The 27,873-nt window shown below is 38.5% G+C and overlaps 1 protein-coding gene across 21 annotated transcripts in view; it reads left to right on the top strand.

Annotated features, from left to right (window-relative positions):
* JAKMIP3 (Janus kinase and microtubule interacting protein 3) overlaps nt 1–27,873 on the top strand; it is a 170,286-nt gene that overhangs the window by 138,640 nt on the left and 3,773 nt on the right. For all 21 annotated transcript variants that reach the window (XM_042459997.1, XM_042460007.1, XM_042460004.1 and 18 more), the window contains 3 exons: nt 1,230–1,295; nt 4,190–4,262; nt 5,618–6,865. In XM_042459997.1, the coding sequence (XP_042315931.1) occupies nt 1,230–1,295; nt 4,190–4,240 (117 nt within the window). In that variant the 3' untranslated portion in view covers nt 4,241–4,262; nt 5,618–6,865. The remainder of the gene's footprint in view (nt 1–1,229; nt 1,296–4,189; nt 4,263–5,617; nt 6,866–27,873) is intronic.

The raw sequence follows: 27,873 nt of genomic DNA, 5'->3' as shown, positions 1-27,873 counted from the left end.
AGCACACAACAGCAACAACAGTTATTTATTTAAGGTATTTCTGTATCTCCGCCCAACTTACAAGGGCTTCCAAGGCAATGAATAAATAAAAATAATTAAAACAATACAAAGATTTTAAAATATACATTAAAATTAGATTTAAAATCTTTTTATAAAAATTTTGAAACAGTTAAAGCAGAACAGTTTCAAACGTTAAAGACCATCTAGAACAGCACTGGCTTAGCTGCCTACTGTGAATTCAAACTAATTGGAGCCAGCTTAACTTTCTTCAACAGTGAGTTCCATAATTATACATAAAAAGCCCTGTTACATGCACATACCAACCTATCCTTGCAAGTTATTGCAACAGAAAAGGGCCTCTGATTTTGGACAAGCTCCTGTACAAACAGGCAGCCTTGCAGATATCCTCTATTAGATAGCTATGCTGACCATAAAATAAAATCCAAAACTGAAAGTACATATTATAGTGATATTTTTATTAGGACAAGGAGAAGGCACACCATCATCTTTACTCTATCTTTCAAAGCCCACTGGCTTCTTCATCAGGAAAGATGGTAAAAACTCATACAAGGGAAGAAAAACATCTCAGAGCTGTAGCTCAAGACCCTAAAATCTAGACACCTGAAATTTCCTATGCATAGGGGCATATGAGTTATTTTATTTTTAAAATGCATTAATTTTAGTTACCTGAAATGTGCTTGAAACCTACAGTACTACTCAGGCTTAACCCTTAACATAATTTTTCAGTTAGTACAGTTTTAAGATGTGATGAGCATAGTGTAGGATAGTTACAAGACCTCTATCTTACCTGTGCTATGCACAGAGTAAACAGGCTATTCCTTCAGAGCCCTGTAGGGGGCACAGTCTGTACATTCTGACATATATGTAATTTGGCTTGAAGGCCTCTGTATCAAATTAAATTGATAGCTCCTTCCACTCCAGATTCACATGACAGCATGATATGTACCTATGCTAAAGCTGTTGGATCCCAGAGGCTTCCTGAAGGTTTTCACTTTGGGGGAAAGGGTTTGCCAAATGTCACTCCACTATTAAAGAATGTAATGTGAATCTGAATGGAAGTTCTCAAGATACTGTTAGCAGAATTACAAATGTCTGATGGATTTATACCATAGCTCAACCCCATCCTAATATTTTCAAACAAATCTTTTGAATATAATTTCCTCTCTCCATCCCAGTGTAGCACTAATGCTGAATTTTAATTTTGACAGAGAATTAAGGAGCTAGAAGAAAGAATTGAAGCTCAAAAGAGACAAATAAAGGAGTTAGAAGAAAAGGTATGTCAATAAAACTGAAGAGACTGTGGCATGCTCTAGAAAGGAGTGTACAAAGGAGAATCTGTGGGTTTGGTACAACATCATTTAAAGCTGGATACTCTCCTAATTTCCCGGTTGGACAGAGGAAATGCTTTGGTCATGATATGACAGTCAGAATAATTCAAGATGTTATTAAGCACATATGTTTTGGAGCTGGAGAGAAGAAAAGGTTACTTTAAGCTAACCTAGGTCTATTCTCTATTGGTTGGTTCCTACTAGAATAAATTCATAAAACCAATTGTTAAATAGTGAGTCAACCCCTATGTAAATCCATCTAATCTCATTAGGACTACTAGTAGAAATCAAGCTTTGGTTTTCTAAAGACAAAAATGTCCTGTAATTTATTTCAGTATAATATATAAATGTTCTTGAGTTGTAAACCCATTAAAATAAAGAGGAAATGTCTGTGCTGTCCTCCAAACAGGTATTTTGTAGTTTATGAATTTAGCTGAACTACTTGTAAAAACTGCAACAGCTGTCCCACAAAACAAGTAGAGATGGTCCAGTTTTCAGCATTCTCTTTTTCGCTGTCTTAAGAAGAGAGATATCAGGGCAAAACTGGAAAGGCCAAGACTTGTGCTTTAGGTTCTTCAGAGAAAGAGCATGAAGACAGAGAACAACCTGGACAGAATAAGAAGTTTATCTTGGTTTTTAGGCCAGCATTCCTCAACCTGGTACCCTCTTGTTGTGTTTGACTGGTTTCCATAGTGCTCAGCCAACACAACCATCCCTATGCTTCTTGAGGATTATGGGAATTGTATTCCAATATATTTGGAAGGCACCAGGTTGGGCAAAACTGCTTTACTGCACAGAACTGTAGTTTTCTTGATCTTCTTGCCTGGGACATAGTTATCTCCATAGCCCATACTAAAAATGGCCCAGTCTACTTTGTCCACTGAATCAATTAGAAGTTTTCTTCACTGATTCATTTAAAGTAGTGGTACACAAACTTTGGTAATCCAAGTGTTTTAGACTTTACTTTCCAAAATTCCTACCTGTTGGCCAAGCTGGGTTGACCAAGCTCCTTCCTTTGACTCACCAGCCACCAAAGGTTCACTAATCTTGGAGGAAGGCAGATATCTGCCTTAGCAGCTGTCAGTGCCTTTTTAGGGACAACAACAAAAACACAGCAACTGCAGTGTGGCATTCTGTGAGTGGACTGGAATCCACTTCCTCAAATGTAGTCCTTATAAACATTGCAAAAAGCATATTTACTTTCTCCCTTATATTTGTATGCTAGTTCTGCTCTTCAGACAGTGGTCCATGAAGCAATATTTCATGCACCCTAAAAGTTCTTACCCTACAACTGTCCTGATTTGGCAGGGATGGTCCTGATTAATCCAGTGTCATCTCACTTTTCAGGTGCTTTTAAAATGTCCCAGTTTCTCTTTCCTCCTCTCACTTTCCTCTTTTGTCCTTGGCTTATTCCCATTGCTGCTGCTGAGTTCAGAATGCAAAAGAAGTTTGCAGTGGGGGAGAGGGAGTAGGGGACAGGGACTTGCTCTTCCCAGTAGGCTTATCTGTGGCCTCTTCTAGCTTGTTTGTTTTTCCTCTTTAATAACTAGCCACCTTGACCACACTTTGATGCTGCACAGTGAAAAAATGCCCTTTTCCGTTTGTAAAATGTTGGAGCATATGAAAGTGTTACAGCAGGAGTGGGCAACTATGAAAGGCAAGGGGGCACATAGCCCCCCCCCCCCCCCCCTGGGGGGGGGCACACACACCCCCACCCCCCCCCACCAAAAAAAAAAAAAAAAAAGCAAGAAGGAAAGGAAAGCATAGAAGAAAGAAAGGCACCTGAATAATCCTAAGCACCCCATAAGTGTATTTATAGTCATGTTTTTTAATGCCCAGAATAGCCCTTTCTAAGCAACACTTCCTGTTTTGTTTTTGTTTTTAAAAAGGGCCACTTCACTACCTGAATTGGTGTAGGAAAGACAAGAATATGGAGAAAATATACCCTAGAGGGTATTTGGAGCAAAATAATGTACTGCTGGGGGCTCTGGGACCACCCGAAAGACCCTGGGGGTCACACACAGTCCACCTCCTTTTTACATAATAACAAAAACACTAGCTTATAATACATCCAGAAATTAGTAATAGACAAGTGTATCCTTCTAATATGAAATATCTGTCTCTTACATCTTTAATATGTTTGTGCAGAAGCCATTAGGGGGCAGACAGCTCACATTTGGCCATCTCTCAGAAGAGCCTCTAACTACAGGATGCTTTTGAAATTCAGAAAAGTACCAAGAGGCTTGACACTTTGGCATTGGTGTATGAGCCATAAAATGAGGCATTTATTTTAGGCAGTGGTACAGCATGCATAGAACACAGCAGTGCGTTTCATTGTACTAGTATTTAACTGAATTTAAGTCTCTATTGCCTCCACAACTAAGAACAAAATCATTCCTTGGTTAGTGAATTTTGTTTGAAAAACATAGGCGGGATACAAACCGCCATTTAGTACGTATAGGATATGGAAAGGCATGGAGAAAGCTGCTACTCTCCCACTCCATTTCAGCTTCTTTTCTCATGTGCTAAGGCTCTGAATCCCCACTCAGAAAAGGTAGCCAATTGAGTGACACACACCTAGCCTTTGAGGAAGGCAATGGCAAACTACATATGAATAAATCTTTCTAAGAAAACCCTATAGGATTGCCATAAATCTGAGTCAACTTGAAAGAAACTAACAACAACACCTCTGTTGATGCCTATGCTGCTTCTTTTCAATAGGCTGTCATGCTTTATTCTTGTCTAGACTTGCTGCTGGTTTCTTACTAGGCCTCCTATAAATTTTCATTTTTCTCTCTTTCCATTTTCCTCCCCCCCCCTCTTTTTTTTTTCTTTTTTAGTTTTTATTTTTGTTTCTATTTTTCTCTTTAGCTTTCATTCTTTGGTCATAGTACACCCATCCACTTGCAAGAGGTAAGTATCCTGGTTACTCATTGTCTGTTTCTGTTTTGCTTACTGTCAAACTCAAGTTCTCTTATGGCAGCAGCATAAGATTTCATATACCTTTTTTATGTAAGGAAGGACTTACCTGGAAGGACTCACAAACGTTTTTTATAAGACAAAAAACAGAGTGACAGGCGGGTTACAGACCGCCCGTTCGGGGCGGCCTGCACCCACCCCTTTCCCCGCTGTATCAGGGCCTCAGCTGCCAGAATGGCAGCCTCTGAGGCCCCGATCCGCAGCTTTCCAGGCCGCGGGGAACCTGCAAAAGGCCGCTTCCCTGCAGCCTGGAAAGGGGTGTCCTTGGAGCTTCAAGCCCCAAGGACACCTGGTGGTGGCGGGGAGGAGGAGAAAGGGGCCGCTTGGCCCCTTTCTCCTCTGCGTCACTGGGCGCAGCCATGTAAAGGCTGTGCCCAGCGACGCAATCCCCAGAAGGAGCTCCATTTCGGAGCTCCTTCTCGCACCACAGAAAGGGCGCTCTAGGCGCCCTCGCACAGCGCGACGACATCACAACCGCACCGCTTCATTTGGAGGCGGCGCGGTGGTGACGTCCTCATAGCAGCCCCTGTGTAGAACGTACTTTTAGGCGCGTCTGTAATGCGCCAATGTCTTCTTTCTGACCCTGTCTTTAGTCCAGAAATTTCACTTAATAAAACTGTATTTAAATACAGTCATCCCTCTGTGTCCATTAATTCTTTATCCATGGATTCAACCACAGCTTGAAAATATTTTTAAAAAATATAAATTCCAAAAAGCAAACTTTGATTTGCCATTTTATATGGTATTTCATTATGCCATTGTACTTAATGGGACTTGAGCATCCACAGATTTTGTTATCCATGAGAGTTCTTGGAACCAAACCCCAGTGGTTGGGGAGGACATGGTATGTGACCCATGTGTACACAGCCCATGTCTTGCATGATTTTTTATGACAAAACTCTTTCATATGGAGAGACATCAAATTGTCAGCTCATGTAATAGCCATTTTTCTCAGCTTACTTTCTGGATACTTTGTTTACATCACAAAATAGCTCAGTCCATCAGTGTACATATAAGCCCAACTCTACCACTGTGGTGTTGCCTATCTCCATATATCAGAAATAGGGCATTACAAATGAGGTAATGCTTGGAAAACTTATTTTGGTATTCAACTCCCTCAGTTTCAGTGGCCATGCTGGCTGGTCGATTTTGGGACTAGTGGATCAAAACTTTTCCAAGCTCTGTACGTGTAAAGCAGGTCAGGTGTGTGAGAGAGGTCATGTTTCAAGTGTTCCTTTTAAGTAACTGTAACTTTTCAAAATATTTTGTTTTTGTTTTTCTTCTTTCAGCCAAGCACCCCTTCTCTAATGCAACAATGGAACAGTAGCTGCCCAGGTTACGGGAGGGAAAGGCATCGGCATTTCACAAAACTAGACTGCATCCATATTTTGACATTGAAGACTATAGATCTAATCTTTTTGACCATTTTTATAATGAAGAAGAATCTGTGTGGATTTTATTTTGAAGTGAAGCCCAATCTTCTGGAAAGCATAACACTATAACTTTTTACAAACTAGTCTTACAACAGTCACTGAAGAAAGCCAAAAAAAAAAAAAATTAAAAACTACTGGTTTCTTTAAAGGAAGCCTCATCTTTGCTGCTCAAAACAACTTCAGCTTTATATGAAAAGCAGTAAACTCACTCAGATGAAGTGAGTGTATTCCAGTTCCCTGCTAAGCAGGCAGTAAACTACTTCTGTCAAGAAGTAAACATGTCCTGTTTTGTACTTCTGTCCTTTGTACTGTTTATTTGTATTTGCATATATATTCATTTTGAGGGAAGGTTTTGAAAGAGTTCCAGGCTAGTCAATGGTGAATATATGAGTGAGTGAATGGATGAATGGAAACATGAAAGGTGTTCCAAATTATTTTTGTTCATGGAAATGAGTTGCTAAATGCAATTAGGTTGGTGGTAAATAATTTAAGAAATGTCTTTTTCTCCCCCACAACATGAGATATGTGAAATTGTTTACTAACAACTCCCAGATATTAATAATGTGGGCTCATGTGATAATAAAGTTTGGAATACCTTCAAAAGGTTCCCAGTTTCATTTTGCTCTGAAGTTTCAATGAAGCTTATTTACAGAATTTGCAGGAAAAAGGCACAGTACTTAATGTTTAATGCGCTTAAACTCCTGGATGTTTTAAGAAAAACAAAGCAAAAGCAGGAAGAAAACAGAAAGTTTAAAAAGGTTTGGATCTATAAGGTCTGTAATAGAAAATCATCAAGAAGATTTTTGGTATAAGAAAATGAGAAAGCACAAACAGCAAATGGAAATGGATCTTTTGGACTGAATGTTTCTAAAAGTGTCACATGTACATTAAGAAGCCAAGAAACTGTGAAAGGAAGCAGAAATATACATAAAATTGTCAAGATAAAAGGCAGCCATGTGCTAAAAGATTTACAAGTGGATATAACAAAAGACATTTATATTCTCCATCTGCAGTTCTCAAAAAAGAGAAAAGGAAGAGGACAGAGACAAGATACCAATTCTCCCAGACCAGAAGTGATTGTGACTTTCAAAGAGTTGCCCAAAGGTGAGAATCAAATCTCTTGTGCATTCACTGACATTAATAAACCTTTTGATGATGTTTTTCTTCAGTATTGTGGCCTTTCTTGGGCCTCAAACAGTACAAATAGGCCCCCAAACATGACAAAATTGCCCATCAATTTGAGAGCCATAGGGGCCCTGTTTAGTGAAAATGTTAAAGTTCAGGGGACATAATGGGATGGTGTGGTACTCCAAGGTCTTGCTGGGAGCCAGTGTAGTCCACACCCACACACAATTGCCCAGCTCTGAATTAAATGATTGGATTGTTATTTTTGACAGCTATTAGCTGCATCACTATTGAGGGGGGATGTAAAAGCTTCCTTTCCTTCCCCAGTAAGCCCCATAGTCAGGAAAAGAATTTGGGAATAACAGGGGGATATTGAGGATGGACATCAAACTTGGGGACCCAAATGATCCAACCTAAACCCATGAACACACATTGTTCTTCCTGTAAAGAATAATGCAAGTGCAGTATCCAGTACAGTTTTAGTTTTGCAAGTACCTTATATACTTGACTATAAGTCTACCTCATATATAAATCAAGGGTAGATTCTTGGGGCCAAAATTATGGATTTTGATATGGCCCATGAATATGTCGAAGGTAAAAGTTAGGAGCATGTAACAAAGGATGTAAAGGATGATGCAAAGGAAAGTGATGCCATTCTGGCAGGTATAACTGTTTATATTCATCCTAAATGCTGGATGGATGAGAGAGTAGAGGGTATCCATGCTTCTTTTTGGTGTTCCCAGGATGGACTAAGCGCTCACCTTTTACCACTCTATTCAGAGAAAGGGGATATATCTGAGTTAAAGTATAGTACTTACATTGACCTGTGGATAAATTGATCCAAGTTTTTGCATCAATTTTTTGATTAAAATTTCTTGACTTATACATGAGTATATACATGTGTGAATACGTTGTGAAACTGTCCATACAAATGGTTAGGCTAGAGATGAACTTGTATAGATGTTCACTCTATTAGTATTGGATTGGATTTAGGCCATACTAGTTGATTTTTTTTCATATTTTGTTCATTTTATGTACTATTTTAGCTGAACCTTGGGGTACATTTTTCTCTTTGTATTTTGTATTTTCTGAATCTTTACTAAAATTTTATTTATAAATATCAATATATCTAATTATTTTATACCACAATAAATATATAAATTAGTACAGTACATGATATAAGGCTATTATTTAGCATATGTAAATTCATAAGCATAATTCCAATTCCTGATTTCAAATACAATAGAATACTTCAAGCAATAGCATTTATATAGCTGTTGGTTTCTACTTGATTTGGTTGGTCTATTGGATTTAGGGTTTAGAGTCTTAATCCTTAGATTCCAGACCAAAAATGTATTCTAAATATATGAATAAATAAAAAATCACCCATTCTTCAACCCAGTTCAAATCGATTAAAGAGTCAGTAAGCTTTTGAATAAAACAGTGAGCACACTTTTCTGCATCTATGCTCTAATGACATTTACTCAAAAGTTGGTTCCTTACTTCAGTGAGACTTATTTCTGAGTAAGAGTTGCTCATTTTAGGCAGAAGAAAATGGGTCTTACTACTGAGTATGTATGCAGAGAATTGCAGTCTTAAGGTAATATGGCTTGTATGGCAAATACTATTAAACCTTTGTTGAGCTCAACTAGGACAAGGACAAATCTTTTGGTTAACATTGTTTGTGGTGTTTTGCTAAATAAATGGTGAGTTCTTTTAGGAAAAGGCAAGTCCTCTCCTTCTCCAGCCCACCCTATCCAATATTCTTAGAAACTGAATAACTTTGTTAGAGAGCAGTTGAATGTCAAACAGAGCAGCTATGTGCTTGTCCAGTTTTTGTGTCTTCAGCTGTAATCCCAAGAATATTTTTAAAATTCCAATGCCAGTAATGAATTCGTTTCCTAATAAATCTTGGCTTAGAATATATGGATGAACTTCATTCCCCCTCCAAAAAATAGGTTCATCCACATGGGGGAGCTCCAGCCAAAATTGAATGCACTGCAATTTTATCTATCTATATCTATATAGTGGCACTATCTTATTTAGACCAATCAAAAAGGTGCAGATTTGGCCTGCTTTTTCCTTCCCTCTTTATTTTGCTTGATTAAGAGATCTGGAAGGTTTTGAATAACAGGCATATATTTCATGTCTTTTGTTTAGGCTAATAATGGTATTTGTAAAATATAGGATTTGGAATTTTTCTTACGGCCAGTGCAGTGACCATTGCTAAACGCCGTGCCATGAAGTTACCACTGTGTAAACGGCCAGGCTGCTTCATGGTGGCTTCTTGCCGCAGGGACATAGCCAAGGGGGGGGGGTCCATGGGGTCCAGACCCCCCCTTCCGTTAGATATAATGAATGGTGCGTGCTGCTGCGCCGCTGCACCCAAGACCCATTATAATGGTGGCACTTAGTCTGGACCCCTCCCTTCCCAAACTCTTGGCTATGTCCCTGCTTGCCGGCTTCTTATCATGTGTTGTGTGTACACCGTGCCCCCAAGCTGCTGGCAAACTGGCTTTTTTTGCCAGTCTGTTCTGGCTCTAACTGTGGTTCAGTAAATCAGTACTTTCTAAACATCAGAATGTTTAAGTAATTATAAAGGCACGTGTCCAATTGCTAGTCTCTACTATACTACACCTTTTGAATTAATTGCTGCAAGTTAATTTAACAGTTTTATTGTTGTTGTTAACTCCCTCGAGTCGATTTTGACCCATGCCAGCCCCATGGATGAGACATCTTCAAGACTCCCTGTCCTCCACTGCTTTGCTTAATTCCTACAAACTCATATCCATGACCTCCTTAATAGCATGCGGCCTTCCTCGCTTTCTACGTCCCTCCACCTTTCCTAGCATTATTGTTTTTTTCCAATAAGTCCTCCCTTCTCATGATGTGTCCAAAGTACAGCAGCCTAAGTTTTGTCATCTTGGCTTCCAAGGAGATTTCTGGCTTGATCTGCTCTAGGACCCATTTGTTTGTCTTTTTGACTGTCCATGGGATTCATAGGACTCTTCTCCAGCACCACATCTCAAATGAATTGATTTTCTTCCTGTCTTCTTTCTTAACTGTCTAGCTCTCACATCCATACATGGTAATAAGGAATACAATAGCTTGTATGATTCTAACCTTTGTGCTCAGTTGTACATCTTTGCATTTTAGGCCTGGGACAGATGGGCCCAAGATGGCGTGCCGCCGCCACTGATACTAGGGTTCCACAGCGCACAGCAACCTCACACTCCAGAACACTAGTTCGTCCAGGCAGTGGCATCATGGCGGCATCCCATCCATACGGGCACCGCCATGATGACATAAGGGACGTGCAGTGTACAGATGTCGCTGCATGACATCAGCCGGATGCCATAAAAAGAATGTGCTGTTTGCAGGTTCTTTTTACTCTGAAGAGACGCCCTGTGGTTTGGCTGCTGTGGTGTCCCTCCAGAGTTAAAATGGGAGCCTCCAGTCTGCCATTTCGGGGCGGTTTGTTTTGTCCCTTACTTCTTTCATAGCCCCCCCCCCCCATTCTTAATCTTCTTCTGATTTCTTGGCTGCAGTCCCTGATCCTATCAATGTTTGATCCCAGGTATGAGAACTCTTCTACTATTTCTATTCCTTCATCATCTAGGTTAAATTTGTCTAGATTCTCCGTTGTCATTATTTTTGTTTTCTTTATGTTCAACAGTAAGCCTGTCTTTGCATTTTTTTCCCCTTGATTTTCCTTAATAGTTGTTCCAGATCTGGAATATTTTCTGCTAGTATTATGGTGTCATCTGTGTATCTTAGATTGTTGATATTCCTTCCTCCTATTTTCACTCCTGCTTCTTCTGTGTCCAAGCCTGCTTTTCTTACAATAAGTTGCACAGATAGGGTGAAAGGATACAGCCTTGTCTGACCCCTTTGCCAACTGGGAACCATTCTGTTTCTCAATGTTCTGTTCCAACAGTGGCCTCTTGTCCTGAGTGCAGATTCCTCACCAGATGTGTTGGCAGTCCCATGTCTGTACGTCTTGCATGATCTATGCAGTCAAAAGTTTTGCTATAGTCTATAAAGCATATGATTATTTTCATTTGAAATTCCTTGATACGATCCATTAGCCATCATACAGTGGCATCATACATTATTACAGTGTGGTCCCTAATGCCTCTTCTTTTCCTGAACCCTGTTTGGACCTCTGGGATTTCTCTCTCCATGTATGGTTGGAGTCTGTGTTGCAGACTTTTGAGCAGAATTTTGCTTGCATGGGAGATTAGTGCTATGATCCTATAGTTGTTGCAGGCTTTTGTGTCTCCTTTTTTGTGGATGGGGATGGATATTGATCATTTCCAATCTGTTGGTCATTGTTTTCATAAATCCCATTAATTCATAAATAATTAATTCATAAATACAGTGGGACCTCGGTATCCATCAGGGGATCTGTTCTGCCCCCCCCCCCCATGCAGATACCAAAATCCGTGGATGCTCGAGTTCCTACCCACTGCCATTTTCCTCCTCCTCTCACCACCCAAGAAGAGCAGCTTCACATGCAGCCGCCCCAATCCAAAAGAAGCTGCTCTTCTCGAACAGCAGGAGCAATTGCGAGGAGGAGTGAGATTCATTCTCATTGATTTCAGTGAGTCTAGACTTAGCATAATTAAGTTGGAAGAAACCCATTGATATAAATCCACTTGTTAGTCCCAATAGAGTATACACATCTAACTGTGAAACTTACATACATGTTTATTTAACAAATTCCCATTGATTTATCAAGTCTATTCAAACTGGGATTAACAGTTAGATTTAGGCCATTGTTTCTTACTGAGCACTTCTAAGCTTCCAATCCTTGTGTTGCTAATTGCTGAGGGAGAAGTGATAGTGGAGTGGTCTGTTTCATCAGACACACACAGACCCAAATGTGCTGAAGATCTGTGTATAAATGAATAGGAGAAGAAAGGTTTAGCCTGCACAGTTAACAATTGCCTAAATAGATACAAGTAAAAGGGGGCAGACTGGTACTTTTGCTCCAGTGTTTTAGCAATTTTATAAAAGCTGGAATGAATTGAACTGACACTGCCAGCCTGAATTTACAACCTCTAGTGATGAGATTAGAGGAAGTTCCTGGGGCAGGAATAATGACATCATGGCTGCACTGAAGCTTAGCTGCAGCAGCACAGCTGGGGAAACGTGGTTGGTTATTGTGAAGCTTCGGTTTCTCATTACTGTTTCAATTATTCCCCACTGACAAACAATTTGAAAAATGTCATGCCTGGGCTTTACTAAGTAATTTTTTCAAACAAAATCAACAATTCGGCTTTATTTAAGTGGTCAATGGCAAACAGACCTTCATCAAAACATGGTTCATACTCTTCTTCGGGGAAGAGAGGATAGGAACCAGTAGCTAAAATAGTCATTGTTGTTTTGTTGTTAATTTATATAGCAGCATCATGTACATGGTATGATAAATAAGTTTTTTTAAAAAAATCTCTGCCAATAACATGCAAAGGTGATGTAGGGAGAGGAAAGGACAAATACAGGGAGATATAGTCTGGGTATATAACATCATAAGCATAGAATTAAACCATAATTCCAAAGGCTTTCAAAAACAAAAAAGTATTAAAATACCAGTGTTATTTTATGTATTAATTTTCATTAATACATATGTAATATAGCACTGAGCCAGTGTGGCATAGTGGTTTGAGTGTTGGACTACAGTTTTGGAGACCAGGGTTCAATTTCCACTCAGCCATGAAAGCCACTTGGTGACCTTGAGCAAATCACATGCTCTCAGCCTCAGGGGAAGGCAATGGCAAACCTCTTCTGAATGAATCTTTACAAGAAACCCCCATGATAGGTTGTCCTTAGGAATGCCATGTCAGAAATGATTTGAAAAGCACACAACAACAATTAATATTCACCTACACAGCTTTTACTTCATTCATTTGAAAACTGAAACTCATTGCATAGCTGGTTCATGTATTAGTTTTTCTCTGGGTTGGATCCCAATTGACTCATGTACAACATAGCTGAGAGAACAGCCCTCCCTTTGAAAGGCAGTCAAAAGCTAATCCTCCTTTTAAAATAGTCTTCTGTTTGAAGGATTGTTGAGTCCAAGTCTGATCTAAAGAGAAAAAACCATAAGGAAGGAAATCAGGGGCTTTATAATCATGCATCCAAAATTAATACCTGGACAGCAGATTCAGCAGGCATACACATCTGGGCACTGTCTTCCCTGTAAGAGCTGTTTGACAATGTAGATTACCTGAGAAGGGGGTAGACTCTTTTTCATTGGAGGTTCTTAAACAGAGGTTGGATAGTCTTTGGTAAGGAATGCTTTAGTTGTGGACAAACTAGCAGGTTTTACCAAATGGTTTCTTGGGTTCTGTTCATCTTTACAATGCTGCGATTCCACCTTGAGCATTGCAATTCTGTTTCAATTATAAACCAAATTTTAATCTGGAGCCATAATGTAATGGTTTGAGCATTGGGCTAAAACTCTGGAGAATAGTTTGAATCCCTGCTCACTGGCTGAGCTTAGGCAAGTCACACTCTCTCAGCTTCAGAGGAAAGCAAACCCCTCTGAACTAATCCTATTAAGAAAGCCCCATGATAGGCTCACCTTTGGTTGGCCCTAAGTCAAAAATGATTTGAAGGCACTCACAAACAACATAAAGATTAGCGCATGCTGTTTTGCCCTCTTTTGTGATGTGTAGCTGTCCATACAAAGGTGAAGTGAACTTCCATGATTATTCCCAGGCCTCTCCTCCACCACTGAATACCATAGAATGGTAAAGAACTCAGTTGAATGATATAGGAATGGAAGGAGAAGATGGTTCCACCCAGTTTGGACAAGGAATTCCTTCCTTCCCATCAGCTCTCTGTACTATATCCAGCCCCATTCCACAGGGACCCCAACCCTCTTGTTGCATTTTTATGTCAGCAAGCCTGAAGTATGGAGAGGGTGCTGGAAAAAAACTGCCCTTTCCTAAACTGTAAAACCTTGCATTCCATAGGATGTTATCATGGTGCTTAAAGTGGAATCATAGTAATATAATTGTATAGTATGAAAGGTGCCTGATGTCTGTGTGGAGATGATACCAAAATGTCTATCTGTCTGTGTATGAGTATTAGCATTGTCAGATGAAAAGCAGGACACAGTTCCTGTACCTTTAAAAGTTGTGCAGAAGAGTTTTTTACTGTTCAGACATTAAAAAAATATGCATATATTATTCCATAATATACAAAGAGGGTGTGTGGAAGCACATTTTTAAATGTTTTTAATTCAAGTGTCTTTTAACATTTTTTGTTGTTGTTGATATATTGTAACAGTGAATCTTATCAGGATTTTTTAAGTACCCAGAGTTGTTGTGATAGCCCTTCTCTTGGACACAGTCCATTTCTTAGTCTGCTGTGTAGCTCAGAAACTATAAGGGTTAACCACCTTAATTACCATTTTAAAAGGCCCTCACATCTGTTAAGCTTCTTCACAGCTGTTGCATCTGAGGCAATGATAGCGTTTATTGGTAATGAATTGATTGCTCCCATCTGCCAGTGATTTGTTGGGAGACCTGGGCCTTTGGGGACAAGCACACAAGAGCCCATTGTTCTGTATCATTTAGCTGCTCTTTTCAGATTGGGAAAGCTTTGGAGAAATGTCTCCAGGCAAGAGCTTGCCATTTGAAGAAATAACCTTCCACTGAAGAAGGCTTCTAGAGACACCAAAAGACTAGTCGGCCATCGCTCTGTGAGCCTTCCTGACTTTTGATGTGATTCATTGATTAGACAACCCCTGATGTGAATGGAAGTTAAGTTCCAGACAAGAACATATGGTTGAGTAAAGAGAACAAATGAACAGGGTTTCTTCTTAGAACAATAAATGAAGGGAAAGACAGAGGAGGTAATGTGTTGATCACACTGTAGTGATTCCAGCTCTTCAGTGAATAATGTTTTTAATAAGGGACATGTAATTAAAATCAGTAGTTGTGTGCTGTCACCAGGAATAATAGTTTTGAAGAGGGGCTTTAGAGGCAAGACACCTTCTTTGCAGTTTGGATCCAGACCTTCCATAAACTGGATCACGCACACATGTTGGGTTCCCCCATCCTCAGTAAGGTATGCTTGTATTATACCACTACTGCTGAATGGGGAAAGGGGCTCAAGCTGAGTGAATAATAACGTTGTGTAAGGCCACCTACTGAGTTTATGTCTCATCTGATATTTGAACCAGGGGCTTCCTATCACAAGGAATATACTGCTTTGGATTGTACCAGCCCTCAACATATATTTGCACTAAAATGCCATTGATTTGAAAGCTTGTCAGTGTGATGAGAATTTTGGTTCTAATGTTCACAGAAAAGTAGCATTTCCTTTTGTCTTTTAGAAAAAAAACTGATTTGCTGCCTGACTACCCTGAGCCTGTCCTTTTGCATATGTCCATTTCACTTTAAAATTTAGGTCTTATGTTTAGGCTTCTCTCTCTCTCTCTCTCTCTCTCTCTCTCTCTGAAATATAAAAAACTGATTTTTTTACTGCTGTCATTAAGCAAAGATTAAATATGGCTTGAATAAAGAAAGCACTGAATTTGCCTGAAGTAAAGGTTTAATTAGCTTGTAAGATTGTGGAATTCAATATCATACTCATTGAGTGAGTGGTGAATTACTGATTCATTAGGATTATATCCCATTGTTCATTAATTCCAACATTTACATGAATTCTTCCCTGGACAGAAGTGTTTCTTTACAAGACTTTCAGCAAACATTTCCCCCCAGAAACCAAGTACTGTAATTAATAATAGCCATGAATACTAATAAACTGAATTATTCAGGAGAACTGTTTTGCTTATAATGGACCACTCTTATCTTTTGGAGCTCTAATACACGTATTACACCCATCACATTCCCAGTAGCATGACTAACTGTGCTAGCTACTAGTATTGTTGAAAACCTCTGTTAAGGTAGAAGATGAATACAAGGGAGCCAACAAAAGAAGAATGAGAGCAAGGGAGCTAAGAAAATGCTAACATCAGCTCCTCAACCTGCTGCCCTCCAAGTGTTTTGGATTTACAAAACTCATTATCAGTAGTGGCTGATGGGTATTTTTCACATGGTGAGGCAGGCTGTACTAAGAAGACTAATGATACTATGTGTCACACCTCAGAGACCCTTTATAGAGCAAGATTTTTCATTGACAAAAGAAAGCTTCATTACAAATTATTAAAATTCGTTGGACCTCACTTAAATTGAAATCAGTTGGGCCTATGTTATCCACAGGTTACGTGTCCTATTGATTTCAAAGGAATGGAAGGGCTTAAATCTGGTAACATCAACTGAATTGGGATTAGATGTTGACTAGTTTAGGGCCGGTAACTACACTTGTTTAATGTAGGTGTGATAATATGTATTCACATGAAGAATAATATGCAAATTAAAACAGATTGAGTTATTACTTATTTCTCAGAAGAAAATATTTTGAAAACATCTGTCAGTACAAACATTTTATATACACAAGAGTTAAGCGCATTCAGTTGTCAGGTCCATGTTCAGCAGGCAGAATGAGTTAGTCAAAATGTTCATTTCCTCTAGTTTACTGAGAAGGTCAAGGTTGAAATAAATGTAGAAAGCCATTTGAAATCCAATCAGCTCTGTCTTGTTTTTCTAGGCAGGGAGAAATATAATTTGTCAGCTAGCATCTTTAATTCTATTTATTATTAATTAATATTTAATAAGAGTGCATAACAAATGAGGTATGCACAACCTGACTTGATTTCCAAATGGTTCATCTCATGAAAAAGTACATAACTAAGGGCTATAAAATATTTTCAATATTAGTTCTGACATGGAGCAAATATTGCAAATGAGTGAAGAGAAGCCTATCTGATGTACCTTCTAAACCTGAAAATAAATAACACATGCCATAAAATGTGTAAATTGTTGTAGATGGGGCTCAAACAATACCATTATTTGATGAGGAGCTGACCAGAGTTTCTTGTCTGTCTGCATTAAGTGATAATTGTCTAAATTGTGTTTGTACTGCTTTTACATTCACATCCAGATTATAATAATCTAATCCAATTACTTGGCCAGAAGCCAAGAACAATAAGTGATGACAGTGATACCCACATTTAGTGAGGTCAGGTTTAGGTCCTTACATAGCCATCTGCTTCCTGAGCTATCCCAATTTCCTTTTTATTTAAATGCTTTGTTTTTTATGATCACATTATAGAAATGAGTTCTTAAAATGTATAACTAACATGCAATAGCACAGTTTTAACAGATTTGCTGAATTTAAATGTTGATTTTGATATACTAGGTTTGGATTGCAACACATAGCCTGGGCCTAAATTTTGTTGCCTTGAAATATTTTCATGATTCAAAGTATGCAACATAATGGATGAAATGCTTGGTGCAAGTATAGATTACCTAGTCCCGATATGTGTTTAGCCATGAAATTGACTTGGTAGATTGCATGGGGGCCGGGTGTGGTAATGCCTTGCTTTAAAGAAGAATCTCATCCCTTCTATATAAAAGATAGTAGCAGTGCCCCATATATGCACAGAACAAAAGCAATGTATACTGAATCAAACATTGTTGTTTTTTCCTTGCATAGTATAATCTCTATGTAGAAAAGACACGAGTCTGAAATTTGTGTAGTAAAAGTGAGAATGGAAAGAAGATTCAAAAATATTTTAAAAGTGATCAAAATGGATTTCTTAAATGTTGGAAGATCTTGATAAGGAGAATCTTAGACTGGTGAAACGCTTAGCCATTTTGGACTTATTCTGAATGTAAAATACATGTGAGAGACTTTTTACACAGAAAACAGCATTTTCTTTACAGAAGAAAGCATTTTCTGAACAAAACATTGTGCGGAAAATAGCACTTTCAGCTTTGAAAAAATCTGCACATAAAAGATTGTTTTTTATTCAGAAAACCATTTCCCTACACAGGAAGAGGCATTTTCTGTTCTCCAGAAATAAAACATGTGCATTTTTTGTACAGAATTGATCATGATCTCTAAATATTCTTTGAAAATTGTATAGTTTTCAAAGACTTTGTCACACTTGGGAAGAAAATTGTAAATTTATTTGTTCTGGCATATGAGAACAAACATGAAGATATATGTCCCTAACTGAGGGGTTAATAGTCACTGTATGTCATCATCATCATCATCATCATCATCATCATCATCTGGGGGGTACAGTGTATTAAAATACAAGAAACAATTAAAAAGAAAACACATAAAACCAACATTTTAAAATTGACTGGGTAGGCTTGCCGGAAGAGATGTGTCTTTAATGTTGTTTTTAAATGCCATCAGTGGTTCAGCTGTCATATCTCTTCTGGCAGGTCATTCCACAGTCTGGGCGCAGCAAAGGAAAAAGTTTTCTGGGAAACCATTGCCAGTCTAGTCCTGGTCTGTTGGAGCAAATATTTCCCAGAAGAACTGAGTGTACAGAGTGGATTGTATGGGAGAAGGCAGTCCTGTAGGTTACCCAGATCCAAACAATTCAGGTTTTTAAAGTAATAACCAACATTTTGTACATTACCCAGAAATTAAGTGGTAGCCAGTGGAGTGATTTTAACATCAGCATCATGTGATCATTCCTGGACATAACTGTAATCAGTCTAGCTGCCATATTCTAAACCAATTGGAGCTTCTGGACTTGGAACAAAGGTAGTCCATTGTAGAGTGTATTGCAGAAGTCCAGCCTGGAGGCTACCAGCCCATATGTTACCATCTTTAGATCCTCCTATTCTACTATTAATGTTAATAGTTAATGTTAATCTAATAATAGATTCTAGTGTTAATAATGGTATTAAAAACTGACCTGATCAGATGTTTGTGTTAATGACAACACATGGATATTTTACAAAAGGATCCATGTTTCCAAAACGAGCTACTGTCAAAATAAATAGGTGCACCTGACTTCTATATTCTGTGCTGGCCTAATGCATCTGGAATCCTAATTCAGTCAGTACCAAGAACATCTCCTTATTCACCATGGAAGTGCAGCAGTCTTGATTGAAAATAATGATTATTTTCAAGGTTAATGATATGCTATAAGACTGTCTCTGACTGAATAAAATTCTGAATGCCTCTATGCTTCCTTACAGACAGACTTAGAAAGATGAAGGGCATTATAGTGTCATTTGTTGCCTTTCTTCATTGCTAGTACTCTCCTTAGTATTGGCTAGAATCCTATTGGTGATGTACTTAGCCGTGATGTGTGTGTGTGTATCTAGATAGGTAGATATTTCAGAAAGCGGTATCCTGTTCCTCCTTGTGCAATGCCCATCACCTCAAGTGTACAGCAGTAGAAAGGGTGCTCATGGGTACAGCTCCATTGATCTGCTTTTGTGTGTATATGTGTGCACATAGGCTTGGAACCTTCTGTCTGTTATGGTGCACCTGGAAAAGAAGGAGAAGTCTCCACCCTCAGAATAAGTTTGCTTCTTTGTCCCCAGGCACTGAAGGCATGGAGGTATGGCCCCCACAGCTGATCAGTAGCTGGGGGGAAAGAGCCAGGCCAACAGTTACTCCAGCTGCTGTGCCACACACACAGATGACATGGGAAAGACGAAGCAGCCTCCCAGCCCACCCCATAATATACTAGTTGAGACTTGTGTTCTGCCAACATTTTTATTGGATCTTGACTATTAGCTGCTGAGAAGAGAGATGAGCAATGGAGAATATACTGGCTGGAAGAGAATATAGTCCTTTCCAGCATTCTTTGTCTCTAGGATTCTGCCTGTTCTTATTTCTCAACCTTCAGAACATAGTTTGCATATGGCTACTTTAAAATATATATATTTTAGTGTAATACATTGAACACACACACACATACACCTGTGGGCTCCACTGTTAAAATACTAGCTTTTACACCTTCAGAAGCACATACTGAGCTGAACTGTTCTGAGGATCATAGTTTCTTGTTCTGTGGCAAATGTTCCAAACTGAGGAACTAGGTGGTTTTAGGCACCCAGGTAAATGTATAACTTTGCTTTTTAAAATCTATTTTAAGAGCATTAAAAAGCTGGACATTTTTTTCAGTTGAAAGCTGTCATCAAAAGGGCAATTACAAAGATAACAGGATTTCAATACCATTAAACATGTTTATTGAACCAAGAGAAGAAAAGAGATTAAAGTAGAAAATCTGAATTGACGCACTACGCTTAACTCATGCCAGTGGGATGTCCCCTCCCCCTTCTTTACACAGCATGAATTGTGGAAAGAGTGTCTGTTGACCTGAATTTGCTACTATAACCTTGAATTTTGTGGCTAGAATAGCCTTAAGTTAGACTCTTACATTTCCTGTCTATTAACTGTCTGGTTTTACTGTGCTTTCATTTGGAGCAGTTCCTGTAATAGTAGTGACTCCTTACCTCTTAATGGCCTTTCTAAGAGGATGTTGAAAGGCTACAATCCTGGAATGCCCACAGCCCCGCCACTCAAGTTAACTGGCATGTGTCTGAATTAGTACATTAGTACATTGCCATGAACAATTCGTTCTTTTAGGAGGCTGTTTATAGAGATTGCTCAGATCTACACTAGGGCTCTTCCAACTGTCTTCTTTTTCAATTTGGGACATGTTTTCTGAGAAACCATGGGCCAACATGGTGCAGTGGTTTGAGCATTGGACTATTACTCTAGAGACCAGGGTTTGATTCCCCACTCAGCCATAGGAGAGAGTCACACACTCTCAGCCCCAGAAAACCCCATGACAGGTTTGCCTTAGGGTTGCCATAAATCAGAAACAACTTGAAAGTACACAACAACAACAACATGGTTTCCTGATGTAGTCAGAAGGGCAAATTTCTCCTTTTAAAAAAATCTTACATTGGTATAGTGCAAAAGTGCAATTTCATTCATGCACCATAGCATTATAATTCATTTTTAATACAGAAAAGAGGCAAAGAGAAGGAAACTTCTTCATTCTAATGTATCTCTGAATTAAAAAGATACCTACTCAAGAGTGAGAATAAAATGTTGAAGTTGGGGCCAGGAATTGTCAGAAAATAGTACCAGATGACAAAAAATCATTTGGATAATTTTCTAAAATTGAGAATTGCAACAACAAATATCACAACCTCCTGCAATCTCCCCACACTTTTGCGCTGTCTAGAGAAGCCCAACTGTGCTGCAGTATATATGTTCACTGCATAGATCAATAAGACATGCACTTATACTTGGGCAGGTTGAGACAGACAGATACAGACAATTTGTATGTCAAACATTTCCTTGAAAAAATCCACAGTGGTCTAATTTTATTCAACCACTCATACAGAGAGGGAGTAGACACCAGAGAACCCTGTTGTGAGTTCGATCCCAAGGGCTCCAAGGTCCACTCAGCCTTGTATCTTTCTGTAGGTCGCTAAAATGAGAACCCAGCTTGTTGGGGGCAATTAACTTATACATTGTGAACCACTTAGGGAGTGCTTAGTTCACTGATAAGCAGTATAGAAATGTACTTGCTATTGCTCTTTATGGTATACACAGCATGTCCAATAGCTGGCATTTTGTTAGTGACAAATGCATGTGTAAGTTTTACTACACATACATAACAAATTATTTGCTATAGCATAACTGACATATTCTGATGGCAATGGTGGGAACTGTGCATATAGCAATGGTTCATCCTGTGTTTATGCATTATGCATTACATTTTGTGGTTATGCATTGCACAATGGTACCCAGTCATTGACATCCATTGTACAATGTTGCTATTCTGTATGGGGGTTGCATAGTGCTGATGCAGTTTATGTCCACTTACAGATATTTACACTGAGCTGTGGGGATGTTGGATGTCAGTTGATGTGTGCATCCCAACTATATAGCATTAATTCTGAATGTTCCTGTTCCTAGACAATGCATATTGAAACAGGAATATTCTCCGTATCGCTTGGCTATATCTGTGCTGAAATAGTTCAAGCTATCACTGAAGTCATTATGCCAATTGACATTAAGTTGTAGCAAAATCCTTTATTTAGTTCAAAATAGGCCAAATCGTCTGTCACTTAATACCATGTCTCTTTACATAAATTGTACAATATTAAAAACATATATTCCCAGAAAGAAAAATGCCAGAGCTAATATTAAAGTGTCTTAAGTGTCCCCAGAAGCGTAATGATTGTTATTTTCACAGAAGGAGTACTTTAAATATTCTTTCATAAATAATGTATTGTGCGCATTATAAGGAAAACAAAAATTGAAGTAGTGTTACATATTGCCTTTGAAGCATACGCAATGCCATCCACAAGTAAGTTGCTGAAAATAGTTCAGTTCATTCATCTAAATTTTGAAATAAAGGATCACACTAGATGGGGAAAGTATGATCAATGAACTGTATGCAGGCTCAAGACTATTTTTAAGGCCCCTATAAGGCCTGTCCCCCATTTGCAAATTAAAAACGCAGTGATGCAACAGAATTGCTTAGAAATATATTATGAACTGTTTTCCTGCATTTTTAGTAAGGAACATTTGATCATTTCCTGTTGTGAACAACCCCACCATGTTAAACTTTACATTCCTTTCTTTTCATTGGCCTTGTTAAACATTGTGTCTATACATTGGACTTTGGTTACACCAATTTAGGAATGGTAGATTCGGAGTGGGTAAAATTAACAACAAATATTAATAATAGAGATACAAGTCAGACTTCTGTGGAATTATTATTTGGTGATATTGAATCTTTTATTTCCTATTGGGATTAATGTTCCTAAGCACATTCACAATTTAAATGATCAGACTTGGGGGGGTGTTGTTTCATTAGTCTGCTATCTTAACAAGGATTCTTATTCACTACATGAAAGCATTAGTGAATCAACATGCTACTCTCCTACATCAGCCACAATTTTATAGCCCCTTTATATCTGATTTCCTTAAGGCCTTACTGATGATGCAGATGCCCACAAGATTTTGCATCTGGACTTTTACTACTGAGTTTTTCATTTAGGAATCCCAAAGGAGCTAGAACTTCCATCACATTTCCTTTATCTCTATGACTTTATTTCCTGTACAAACCCATAAAAATGATCATGAACAACAGTGAACAATGAGATCTGGTCTTTGTCATCCATTTCAGTGGCACTTTATGAGAGCACAACTGTTCAATAGTACTAACTCAATTTGTCTGGTCTTTGTAAACTGTGATCCATTACAGTATTAATTAAGAATTTTTGTGCTACTTTCAAAACTAAAAGTACTCTCAAAATGTCTTGCAATCAAAAGTCTTAAGCAATACTGCACAAATATAGTAATAATTGTACTCACAATGCAGCTCTCAGATGTCCCCATCTACTCTGGTGGGTTATCTGTGAGATTTCAAATTGCAACAGTTCACTGTGATACAAATCCCCTGCGAAAATGGAGGGGCGACTGTAGTTTCAGTGTTAGTATTCAGTATTAGGCCAAGGGTAGCTAGCAGCTTACATGTCAGTGGGCAGGTGACTCCATTAAAGATTTTAATCCTCACTTAAAAGGAGATATCCAGTGTGCTTTTGAGAATGAGTTTAGCACTGTGGGTAGCTCCTTTATGTTTGTACTAGAACCTGGAGTGGATTCACCATGCCACTGACATAAAAGTCATTATGTTAGATAGTATCATAGGAGAATCCATTATGTTAGATAGTATCATAGGAGAATCCATTCTAGTCACCAAATATCACTGTAAACTGTTCTTCTCTGCAAATCCTAATGAAAGTAGGACTGGCACTAGCACCATTATGTTCCCACCAAGGGATGGTTGGTTCTCAAGTTTGTAAAAGATAAAAGACTGAATGACTCCAGACTAGCTGACTTCCACTTTGGAGTGGACTAATGGGCTAGATAATATCTGATAATCCAGCATAGCATAACAATTTGAGCATTGGACTACCACAATGGATACCAGGGTTCGAATGCCCACTCAGTCATGGAAACCCACTGGGTGACTTTAGACCAGTCACACACTCTCTGCCTCAGAAAACCACTTGATAGGATTGCCTTAGGGTTGTCATAAGTCAGAAATAACTTGAGGGCACACAACAACAACAACAACAACAACAACAGAGACCTGATGTAACGGCAGGCACCAAGTGCATGTTGTTGTAAAAAAGAATACTGAAAAGCACATTAAAAGCAGAACAGTAAGGAGACAAGCTTCTAATAAATAGTTGACCATCTCATAGCACACGGAGCTTGTCTCCAGACTGTTTTCTTCAAAGCTAATGCCAGCAGAAAGTCTCTCATAGTACAATATTTGCTGCCTGCCTTGCATATTGTTTTCAAAATACTATACCACATAAAAATTGGAAAGAAGGCACAGTGGCATGAAGAGCAGGCTGTTAGTTTACTATGCCGGCTCTCAGAAAAACACACCTGTTACTGGCATCACAGTAATTTGCCCTGCACTAATGGAAGGTTTGACCACCCTTTTGGCACCAGAAATATCCAGAGATACATGAGTACATGGCTGTTCACATGGGCAAAAAGACCCACATCCCCTCCCACCACCTCATATTGTCCTGTTTGGACAATGCAAGCCTCTACACTGGGGACAGGATTAGTCCAGATCCTGGCAGATTAGACACAGATCTGGTGGATCTGGCCCGATCCCTGGGTGAAAGGGCCTTAACGCTGGTCACACTGACCCCATTTGCCATGCAAACCCTGGCTGATCAGATGGCCCCACATGCAATGAGCACAGCTAGGTAGCCAATTCCTGCATCAGACACAATGAGAAGGGTCTGTTCACTAGCAACAACAACTTCCTTCCAGACCCCAACATGATGTATTCTCTCAGGAAATCTTCCAACCAAATGTTTATAGGCTGTAAATAATGGAGGAATTGATCAGTACTGAGTCCACAGCTGATGAACTTTGACTGCACTTCAATATTAGCATTTTTAGAAAAAAAAATATTTTTGAGAAGCTTTGTGATTGAAAGAAAGAACTGTCCAAGAGACACTAGAATTAAACCTAGGTGATGGTCCAAAGATCAAATTTCCATGGAAATGAAATTTCTGGATAAGTGATGCTGAGCTTGCCATTTTAGCAACGACAACAACAACAAAATGTTCAGTAGAGGACTGATGTATTATACCAACCCAACCACCACATTCCATGATAGATTTCTCATATATATTATCAGGTAACTCTGAACTGAGCCTTTTTAATCTCATGAAATGGATAATGAAAAGGATTTCAAAGAAATACTTAAGAGATATTGTGGCTAATATGTACTCCATCTGTAACCGTTAGCTAACATCCATACCTGGATCTCTGGAAGCAAATCCAGTGCTAATCTGCTTGTATCATGCAGATATGAGGACATATTATTCTTGAGAATGGATTGATTTCAATTTTAAATAATTTGTCCTAATACTGTACAATCTTTTTCCCCCGCCACTGTTTCTCCAGTGGAAAACACTGAATATTTTCTATTTAGAAGAATCAAATGATTTTTGTTGTTACAATAGCAACAAACTGCTGCTGTGTTCATTTCCAATGTTTAAATTAATTTGGAAAGAAAAAAGCACAATATTGCTATTGTTATTTGTGTGTTTTTCTGGCTATGTGGCCATGTTCTAGAAGATTTTCATCCTGACATTTCACCAGCATCTGTAGCTGGCATTTTCAATATTGCTATTGTTTGTCTTCCAAGTTTAGGGAAAAGTCCTTCACAAATAAAGATGATGGAGAGGGGAAGAATACATTTCTTCCTCTAAATGAGGACATAAATGTTAACTGGAAGTGTAAAAAAATGAGAATAAGAGATTGCACATAGATTATGAAGTCTGTAATTTGAGATGATTCTCTATTGTACATTATTACAAACAGCAAATTATTGCAAATTTGGTAAAGGGTTTTATCTTATTCCTCTAGCCTACAAAAATAGATTTATAAAAATAACCCACTTCTGATGCTCATAGTGTCTGGTTTTTCTTTGCCATATGGTGGCTTATATGTCTAATACCCAGTTGAGAATTGACTACAAGGACAGATGGACCATCTGCTGAGTGTCAGATAGGAATCATTGTATCCTTTCACAATTATCCTCATATTTTCCTACTAAAGGAGAGATCAAGGAACTGTGATTTTCGGTTCAGAATATGTTTAAATAAACTGTCATCAAATCCATCTATCTAGCTACATATGATTAATTTGCTGGCTCCTGAAGCATATTTAGTTGTGCATTAATAATCACAAAGTGCAAGGAAGCATAACTTACTTCCATGTGTTTTGCATGATAGTTGAACTTCTTGCTCCAATGCTTTTTTTTTTTAAAAAAACAAACATTTAAAGTGACTTTTCCCCACTTGTTTTACGATAACATCCCAAGAGCTTTTAGACAGACTTTGGCTGGCTGGTGGCAGAAACAAATTACTGTACTTTTAAAGACATCATCCAAGCAAAAAGCAAGGCTTGCAAAAGTTCAATATACTGAAATGTCCTATGATATCTAACCTGATTCAGGGCTACAATGCATATTTGTGAACATGGATTTCTCATTTGTTTCAGTGAACAGGGATAACTCTATGCAAGAACCTGTCTCTAATACTGAAATGAAAGACACATATGCTTCATACTGACTTGCAGTGTTCAAATGTAAATTTGATACTCAGAAACCCTAAAAAATGGGCCCTAAATGTTCAAGGTGGAAACCTGAAATATAAAATATATGGCTTGCTATAATCAAATGATTGGTTGATTCATTTGTTAACATTGATACTGACTGTTACTGATGCCAGCTTTCAGGTATTCCCAAAACCACATATATTAACCTGAATCTACATGATGTACTGTAATTAGCAGAATGATAATGTGATATCTTAGTGTATCGGTACATAAGAGAAGTATTGTATGCAGTTGTGCATTGTGTTTAAATGCTCTGTGAAAGAGAGGTTTGCTTATTGTTTGCTCCTCCATGGGCCCTCCATGTGTCCAAAGGACAGCATGGAAGGAGACAGTTGGTTCATCCTTGCCTCTAGAGAGAGGGGGAAATGTCAGTAGTTGCATGCATTAAGGATTCAATGGATCAGCTGCAGAAGATTCATTTAATTCTCTTCTCTGTGAAGTGTAAGGCAAAGATGGGGGAAATGTCAGGATGTATCACTCCTAATTCATCAGTTTTATGCCAGTTTAACTGTCATAGTTCCCCCCCCCCAAAGAATTCTAATAATTGTAGATTGTTGATTATGCTGTTAGAGGTCCCTAGACCCTATGCACATATAAAGGATCTCATAGAGAAAAGATGGCCTTTTAAAACAGCTCAAGCCTGTGTACAAATGTACTTATAGGCTCTGAGCTTCTTGCAGGATGATCCCTGTGTTGATGACCAGCCTGAACACAAGACATCCTTTTTGTGCTGACCTCCTTGCTTTTGTGCACATGAAAATCTAAAATTAAACTTTATGGATTAAATCCAATGACGTTCCTATCTAAGACAGACCCACTGAAATCAATGAGAGTTAAGTTAGTTGTGATTAGCAAATCCCATTAATTTTAGTGGGTCTACTCAAATCTTAACCCCAAATTTCCTTCATTTGACAAGTTGGGCACAATGGCTACTTAGTTTAATCTGAATGACATTGTGCTTTGTGGTTACCTTATCCACAGACTCATTTACATTTCTACATAAAGATAATTTTGTTGGTTTCACATGCATTTCACAAATTTATATCGGCAGTCAGCAGTTATAGTTTCTCACATAACAGTATGTGGTGAATAACTGCCCAACCAAATGTATCTGTTGATGTAGAAAGATTTGAAATGTTAATTGTCTGGCTATGTCCTGCCTGCCCTTCTAATATCATATCTTAAGATCCATGAACTGTTCACTTTGTGAATTATTGTGTGTTGTATCAGGCCTTGCATCACATCAAGGGCAGCATAGTGACATGCTGAGGCCTGCCAACCCTCAGAGAGAAAAAGCAGATGTCTCTCAGGCCTTTGATAGGCCTCTATAAATGGCTCAAAGGCAAAATTTAGCTTAGTAGGTCACAATTCATGCAGACCTAAATTATATTAGGAAGATTTTATAC

The sequence above is a fragment of the Sceloporus undulatus genome, chromosome 3, assembly GCF_019175285.1.
Source record: "Sceloporus undulatus isolate JIND9_A2432 ecotype Alabama chromosome 3, SceUnd_v1.1, whole genome shotgun sequence".
Lineage (NCBI taxonomy): Eukaryota > Metazoa > Chordata > Lepidosauria > Squamata > Phrynosomatidae > Sceloporus > Sceloporus undulatus.
The sequence above is the reverse complement of the archived record's forward strand: the minus strand, read 5'-3'. Positions and strand labels throughout refer to the sequence as shown.